This window comes from Rattus norvegicus, chromosome 5 (genome assembly GCF_021556685.1).
Source record: "Rattus norvegicus strain SHRSP/BbbUtx chromosome 5, alternate assembly SHRSP_T2T, whole genome shotgun sequence".
Taxonomy (NCBI): Eukaryota; Metazoa; Chordata; class Mammalia; order Rodentia; family Muridae; genus Rattus; species Rattus norvegicus.
This window is the reverse complement of record NC_141538.1, coordinates 122,431,010-122,439,440: the sequence shown is the minus strand read 5'-3', so window position 1 is coordinate 122,439,440 and position 8,431 is coordinate 122,431,010. Positions and strand designations below refer to the sequence as shown.

General features: G+C 40.8%; 1 protein-coding gene across 1 annotated transcript; it reads left to right on the top strand.

The window, feature by feature from the left end:
• LOC148005947 (PRAME family member 6-like) lies at positions 1-1,225 on the top strand. Its single transcript, XM_087551833.1, has 2 exons — positions 1-287; positions 712-1,225. The coding sequence occupies exons 1-2, from the start codon at positions 1-3 to the stop codon at positions 1,223-1,225; spliced, it is 801 nt and encodes a 266-aa protein (XP_087407959.1).
• The last annotated feature ends 7,206 nt before the right edge of the window (positions 1,226-8,431 follow it).

The following is an 8,431-nucleotide window of genomic DNA, read 5'->3' as shown; positions in this document are numbered from 1 at the left end:
ATGAGAATCTACAACCTTCCCACACTCGTGCAGCTGGAAGTGGAGGCACTACTGAAGAAGGATGTCATAGACATCTCTGATCTGGAAGACCTGCCAACTATGCTCTTGGCACCACTCTTTATAGAGGCCTTCAACTGCAGCTACACAAAGCTATTGCAGGCAATGCTTGTGGCCTGGCCCTTTCCCTACCTCACTGTGGGGCCACTGCTGAAAATGGCCATTATGGAGATGATGAAAACTGTGTTGGATTGCATAGATATACTGCTGACACAGAAGGATCATTCCAGGTAAGCAAGGCCCAAGGAGGTCAGAAGGGGAATCCCTGGGTTACTGATAAGAAACATATACACACAAGGGTAGGAAAAATGGGTTCAAGCAGAACAGAGGCTAACAATGTCATCTTCTTAGGGGTCTGTGGTGTTACTGCTGAAGTCTGGAAGCTGATGTAAATGACAGCCATAGGTGCAGGGGAGCTCAGAGTACAAGTAGCCATAGTAGGAGGAGCCTACAGAGACTAGATATGGAAGAGAATGGACAAGAGTAACTTAATGGAGGGAAGCAGGGCATGTATCCAGATGCAGCTCATGCAGTGGCCTTGCCTACATGGAGAGAGACGCAATGGTGGACCTCACCTTAGACAAGTGGGATATAAGCTGACACCACGTTGGTTCCTCTTTTACGTTATAAAACTTTTACCTTTTTCCCTCACAGGAGGGGGAAGCTTCAAGTGTTGGACTTGAGCGATGAGCACCAGGATTTCTGGGATGTATGCACTGGAAGAGAAGATGGAGACTGCACAGCAGACTCTTGGAGCACGAAGCCAGTCCCTAAGAGCCTTCCTACTTGTGTACCAAGGCAGCATTTGCAGGTGGTCACTAACCTGAGCCTCTGCTTCTATCTGAACAAACACCAGAAATGCTTGCTGCAGTGGGCCCAGAAAAGAATAGACGTTTTGCAGCTATGCTGTGTGAAGATGTCGATTGTTGCCTTACCACAGGAGATTATCAAAGATGTCTTGAACATTGTCCAGCCAAACTATATTGAGGAATTGGAAATACACACACAGGAGGTCTGGTCCTTCCTGGATTTCTTTGTACATTTCCTTGGCCAGATGAGAAATCTTCTCAAATTTGATCTAAATCAAATAGACTTCAAACATAATGTTGTGGACACAGTGACAGATGTAAAGAAGTGTGCTGACAAATTCTTTTCTCAGTTCTCCTAACTTAGACATCTCCAGCATCTCTCCATGAATGGTGCCCACTTTGCCAATGACAACATGAAAGAGCTCATATCACAGTGCTTTGTAGGATGAGCCTTTGCCTACTGATGCACTTGGTGGGCTTTCAGTTCCTTTTAAAATGGAAGATTTTTTGAAAATTTCATGTGCATTGGTTTTACATCATTATCATCCCATCTACTCTCTCCTCTAATTGCTCTTTTATATCTCAGCACTAACCTCTCAACTTCATGACCTATTCAATAGTAAATACTGTTACACACACATTTATCAGTATATCCTGATGAGTACCTATAGTGTTGTTCAGGTTCAGAGGTTTAAGGAAAACCACTGGGATTGGATAACCTATCAGTGCACTGGTCCTGGAAGATGAGTGATTCTCCCTATTTTAGCAGCCATTTAATTCCTGTAGTTCCTTCTTTCTTTTTTCATGTTTGCCTTTTTAATTATAGATTTAGTATAATTTAGAAATACGTATATTTTTTATTTATTAACTTCTTCTCTCACACATTAGATCCTGATGGAAGTTTCCACTCCTTCCCCCCAACACCTACTCCATGCCCTGTACCCCCCCCATCCACTACTCTTCCGTTTCCATTCAGAAAATGGCAGACCTCCCAGGGATATCAACCAAACATGGAATATCAGGCTGCAATAAAATGAGACATATTCCCCTCATATTATGTTTGGACAAGGCAACCCGGAGGGGGACAAGGATCCCAAATGAGGGAAAAGCATTAGGAACAGCCCAGCCCCCGCTTTGTCTCTTAGGAGTCCAACAAAAGCACCAAGCCACACAACTCTAACATGTATACAGAAGGCCTAGGTTAGAAGCATGCAAGCACCCAATTATTCAGCCTAAGTGAGCCCCTTTAAGTCCAGATTATGGATTCTGTGGGTTCTCTTGCAGTGTTCTTGACTCCCCTGGCTCCTACAATCCTTTCTTCCTGTCATCAACATGACTCTCCAAGGTTTACCTAATGTTTGGCTGTGGGGATATTTGTATCTGTTTCTATCATTTGCTGGATAAAGCCTCTCTAATGACAATGGGTTTGGCACCAATATATGAGTATAGTTGAACATCTTTAAGCATCATTTCACTGAGTTTTCTTGACTAGTTGTGTTTGATACTATTCTAGATCTCTGGGCCATCTGGCATCTGATTTCTGGTACTCCAGGCAGTGTAGGGAGTAGGCTACCTTTTATGGCATGGTTCTCAAGCTGGACCATTCATTGGTTAGTCATTCCCACAACTTCAGGTCCATTTTTACCTCCAACACACCATGAAAGTACAAGTGGATTAACGACCTCAACAACAACAACAACAACAACAAAAAAAACAAGGCAAAGCAAAACAAAACAAATACAGTGAATCTGTCAGAAGAGAAAGTGGGGAATAGTCTTGAAGAACACATTGGCACAGTTTCCCTGCTGTGGCCTTGTGAATTTTCCCCATCCACTTTGGGATGTCAACTAGTATTGTCTTTTTGCAGAACTGGTATAATTGCCTTTATTGTTACAGTTGGGTGCAGCTTTTTCTCATATTTAGAAGAAACCATACATATTGGAAGTTGTTCTCTCAATCTTACAACCCCTCCCCCATCTTTTCTTGTGTTCACAGAGATCTATGTATAGGAGTTGGGTTCTAGATGTATTAATTGAACCACATCCTTTATTATTCTACCTTTTGAACATTGTGGACTCCTGAAATCAACTTTATCTGATTCAAACAGAAAACTTTTTTTGATAAAAGATAAGAGCTATACTTGTCTTTGGATTCAAGAATGGGTACTTTGAATGGAATTGGAATGTATACTGGGTTAGAAATAAGGCAGTAGTAGATTCTTCTCTATGGTCCACAATATCACCAGCCAGAGATAGTTGACTGTTTCTTGTACCAGGTTTAAATTCCATTCTATTGAGAAGATCAGAAGTCCCATTAGGTACCTATTGGTCACCTGAGATATGATATCATTTTTGCACTTACCTTGCAATGTCTTGTCCTGTTGTGGTGATTCATAGGTTTCAGAATAGAGGCTCCCTGAGATTGAACCAACAATAATGGAGATTTCTCTCTAGCAATTAGTATAGCACATTTGTAAATAAAACTTCCAGGTAATCCTGTTGGATTTCTCCCAAGCCTCTATCCACAATGTGTTGTTTCTTCATCAGTACATCATACTTTCAAGTTCTGAGATGCAAACAAGCACAACAGCAATAGCCTTTGTGGTTTAGAATGGTCTCTTGTACCACACTGACATTGTATACATTACATGAATAAGGCAAACACTCATACACATAAAATAAAACTAAATGAATCCTTTGAAACATCTACAAATAGATATGGTTTAACTTCTTTTTCTATTTGGTTCCCTTCAATTTCCATCTCTTTCCTTATTGATCCAGCTAGTGTTGTGTCAGGAAGAGCTTGTGAACCCCAAAAGACCACCAAGGAACCTTTTTGGATGTAATCACATTAGGGTCTCTTTATTACAATCCTGGGCTCTGGCTCATTTCTAACACAACACTGACACAGCAAGCAGGAGAGGAAGGGAAGGCAGAGCAGTCCTGAACCCTCAATAGAACAAGGTTTTATAGGAAAATAGGAACAAGTGAAGGGGTACTAAATGGGGTATCCAGTCTGACAAGCATCTAATAGAATGACTATAATCCAACAGGTGGGTGCTCTGAAGCAATAGCATATACAATCACAAATGGTCTGAAAGTACATTTGAAACAACCAGACTAATTATTAATTAACTTTTGCTGGGAAGTAGCTAGGAAGTCACTCTGGCCAAGGATACGCCATAGGGTTCTTCCTGTTATGCGGATATAACTTGGGTTTTGCATCAGGTCCTGTTCAGGTCGTTTATTCCCCCTCTTTTTATGATGGAAGCTGGTCCCAAGAGGGATGGCCTCTCACTAGAATCTCAAGCACAATATTGAAAAGGAGAGGGAATAGTGGTCATCTCTGCCTCATCTGTGCATTGCTGGAATTGCGTTAGGGTTCCCCCACCCATTTAAGATTATATTGGCTGTAGGTTTCTCATATACAGTTCTTAATGTGTTGAAGTATGCACCCTCTCCCCTAATTTTTGGAGCTTTTATCATGAAGGCTTATTGGGTTTGGCAAAAGTTTATTTCTCCTTCTATTGATAAGATTATGTGACTTTAATATTTAAACCCATTTATCTAGTTATTTACATTTATTGGCATGTATTTAATGAAGCATTCCCATGTTTCAGGGATAAAGCCAATCTGTTCATGGTGGATAATCTTTATATATGCCATTATTCTGTTTCCAAGTATTGTGTTGAATGTTTTTTGATCCATGTCATTCATGAATATTGATCTATCATTTTAGGATTTTGTTGTCTCTTTGCCTGACTTTGCTATTGCCTTGATGCTGGTTTGTAGAAGAAATTTGGAAGCACTCCGGCTTTTTCCTCTTTTTGTTTAGAGAATTACTGACTAGAGTTGGTATGCTGACACACACCTTCAATCCCAGCACTCAGGAAGAGGAGGCAGGTGGATCTCTATGAGTTTGAGGCCAGCCTTGTCTACATAGGAAGCTCCAGTACAGGCTGAGAATACACAGAGAAACCCTGTCTCCAAGCCCCCAGCCCCACACAAAGATATGAAAGAAAAGAAAAAATTGACAATGGAACTGACTACTTTGAAGTCTGTTAGAATTTTGTTATGACTCAATCTATCCCTAGATAGGAAGGAGTTTATTCCTAAACCATTTTCCTCATAAATTATGGGTTTGTTTGGATGGGTCTGTTTGGATTGGTGATGCCCTTTTTTTTTTTTTTTGGTTTGGTTTGATTTGGCTTTTTTTTTTTTTTTTGGTTCTTTTTTTCGGAGCTGGGGACCGAACCCAGGGCCTTGCGCTTCCTAGGCAAGCGCTCTACCACTGAGCTAAATCCCCAACCCGATTTGGCTTTTCTTTTTTTTTTTTTTCTTTTTTTTTTTATTAACTTGAGTATTTCTTTTTTTTTTTTTAATTTTTTTATTTACTCATTTATTATATATAAGTACACTGTAGCTGTCTTCAGATACACCAGAAGAGGGCATCAGATCTCTTTACAGATGGTTGTGAGCCACCATGTGGTTGCTGGGAATTGAACTCATGACCTCTGGAACAGAAGTCGGGTACTCTTAACCACTGAGCCATCTCTCAAGCCCAACTTGAGTATTTCTTATATACATTTCAAGTGTTATTCCCTTTCCCGGTTTCCGGGCAAACATCCCCCTCCCCCTTCCCCTTCCTTATGGGTGTTCCCCTCCCAACCCTCCCGCCATTGCCGCCCTCCCCCCATAGTCTAGTTCACTGGGGGTTCAGTCTTAGCAGGACCCAGGGCTTACCCTTCCACTGGTGTTCTTACTAGGATATTCATTGCTACCTATGGGGTCAGAGTCCAGGATCAGTCCATGTATAGTCTTTAGGTAGTGGCTTAGTCCCTGGAAACTCTGGTTGCTTGACATTGTTGTACTTTTGGGGTCTCGAGCCCCTTCAAGCTCTTCCAGTTCTTTCTCTGATTCCTTCAACGGGGGACCTATTCTCAGTTCAGTGGTTTGCTGCTGGCATTCGCCTCTGTATTTGCTGTATTCTGGCTGTGTCTCTCAGGAGCGATCTACATCCGGCTCCTGTCGGTCTGCACTTCTTTGCTTCATCCATCTTGTCTAATTGGGTGGCTGTATATGTATGGGCCACATGTGGGGCAGGCTCTGAATGGGTGTTCCTTCAGTCTCTGTTTTAATCTTTGCCTCTCCCTTCCCTGCTAAGGGTATTCTTTTTCCTCATTTAAAGAAGGAGTGAAGCATTCACATTTTGATCATCCGTCTTGAGTTTCGTTTGTTCTCGGTAATTCAATCATTTGGGGTAATAGCCACTTATCAATGAGTGCATACCATGTATGCCGATTTGGCTTTTCAAGACGAGGTTTCTCTATGTTTCCCTGGCTGCCTGGCACACACTCTGTAGATTTTGTTGGCCTTGAACTAAGTGATCTGCTGGCCTCTGCCTCACTAGTGCTGGGCTCAACAGTGTGCAACTCAGAAATCCCCATCTATACCCTAGAAGAAGCAAGAAACTAATCGTCTTGGCAACAAAACAAAGAGAATGAAAGCACACAAACATAACCTCACATCCAAATATGAATATAACGGGAAGCAATAATCACTATTCCTTAATATCTCTCAACATCAATGGCCTCAACTCCCCAATAAAAAGACATAGATTAACAAACTGGATACGCAACGAGGACCCTGCATTCTGCTGCCTACAGGAAACACACCTCAGAGACAAAGACAGACATTACCTCAGAGTGAAAGGCTGGAAAACAACTTTCCAAGCAAATGGTCAGAAGAAGCAAGCTGGAGTAGCCATTCTAATATCAAATAAAATCAATTTTCAACTAAAAGTCATCAAAAAAGATAAGGAAGGACACTTCATATTCATCAAAGGAAAAATCCACCAAAATGAACTCTCAATCCTAAATATCTATGCCCCAAATACAAGGGCACCTACATATGTAAAAGAAACCTTACTAAAGCTCAAAACACACATTGCACCTCACACAATAATAGTGGGAGATTTCAACACCCCACTCTCATCAATGGACAGATCATGGAAACAGAAATTAAACAGTGATGTCGACAGACTAAGAGAAGTCATGAGCCAAATGGACTTAACGGATATTTATAGAACATTCTATCCTAAAGCAAAAGGATATACCTTCTTCTCAGCTCCTCATTGTACTTTCTCCAAAATTGACCATATAATTGGTCAAAAAACGGGTCTCAACAGGTACAGAAAGATACAAATAATCCCATGCATGCTATCGGACCACCACGGCCTAAAACTGGTCTTCAATAACAATCAAGGAAGAATGCCCACATATACTTGGAAATTGAACAATGCTCTACTCAATGATAACCTGGTCAAGGAAGAAATAAAGAAAGAAATTAAAGACGTTTTAGAATTTAATGAAAATGAAGGTACAACATACCGAAACTTATGGGACACGATGAAAGCTGTGCTAAGAGGAAGACTCATAGCGCTGAGTGCCTGGAGAAAGAAACAGGAAAGAGCATATGTCAGCAGCTTGACAGCACACCTAAAAGCTCTAAAACAAAAAGAAGCAAATACACCCAGGAGGAGTAGAAGGCAGGAAATAATCAAACTCAGAGCTGAAATCAACCAAGTAGAAACAAAAAGGACCATAGAAAGAATCAACAGAACCAAAAGTTGGTTCTTTGAGAAAATCAACAAGATAGATAAACCCTTAGCCAGACTAATGAGAGGACACAGAGAGTGCGTCCAAATTAACAAAATCAGAAATGAAAAGGGAGACATAACAACAGATTCAGAGGAAATTCAAAAAATCATCAGATCTTACTATAAAAACCTATATTCAACAAAACTTGAAAATCTTCAGGAAATGGACAATTTCCTAGACAGATACCAGGTACCGAAGTTAAATCAGGAACAGATAAACCAGTTAAACAACCCCATAACTCCTAAGGAAATAGAAGCAGTCATTAAAGGTCTCCCAACCAAAAAGAGCCCAGGTCCAGACGGGTTTAGTGCAGAATTCTATCAAACCTTCATAGAAGACCTCATACCAATATTATCCAAACTATTCCACAAAATTGAAACAGATGGATCACTACCGAATACCTTCTACGAAGCCACAATTACTCTTATACCTAAACCACACAAAGACACAACAAAGAGAACTTCAGACCAATTTCCCTTATGAATATCGACGCAAAAATACTCAACAAAATTCTGGCAAACCGAATCCAAGAGCACATCAGAACAATCATCCACCATGACCAAGTAGGCTTCATCCCAGGCATGCAGGGATGGTTTAATATACGGAAAACCATCAACGTGATCCATTATATAAACAAACTGAAAGATCAAAACCACATGATCATTTCATTAGATGCTGAGAAAGCATTTGACAAAATTCAACACCCCTTCATGATAAAAGTCCTGGAAAGAATAGGAATTCAAGGCCCATACCTGAACATAGTAAAAGCCATATACAGCAAACCAGTTGCTAACATTAAACTAAATGGAGAGAAACTTGAAGCAATCCCACTAAAATCAGGGACTAGACAAGGCTGCCCACTCTCTCCCTACTTATTCAATATAGTTCTTGAAGTTCTAGCCAGAGC

Coding starts and splice junctions, on each gene's coding strand:
- LOC148005947 (XM_087551833.1), top strand. CDS start 1: ATGAGAATCTACAACCTTCCCACACTCGTGCAGCTGGAAGTGGAGGCA. Junction 288..711: donor ACACAGAAGGATCATTCCAG/GTAAGCAAGGCC, acceptor TTTCCCTCACAG/GAGGGGGAAGCTTCAAGTGT.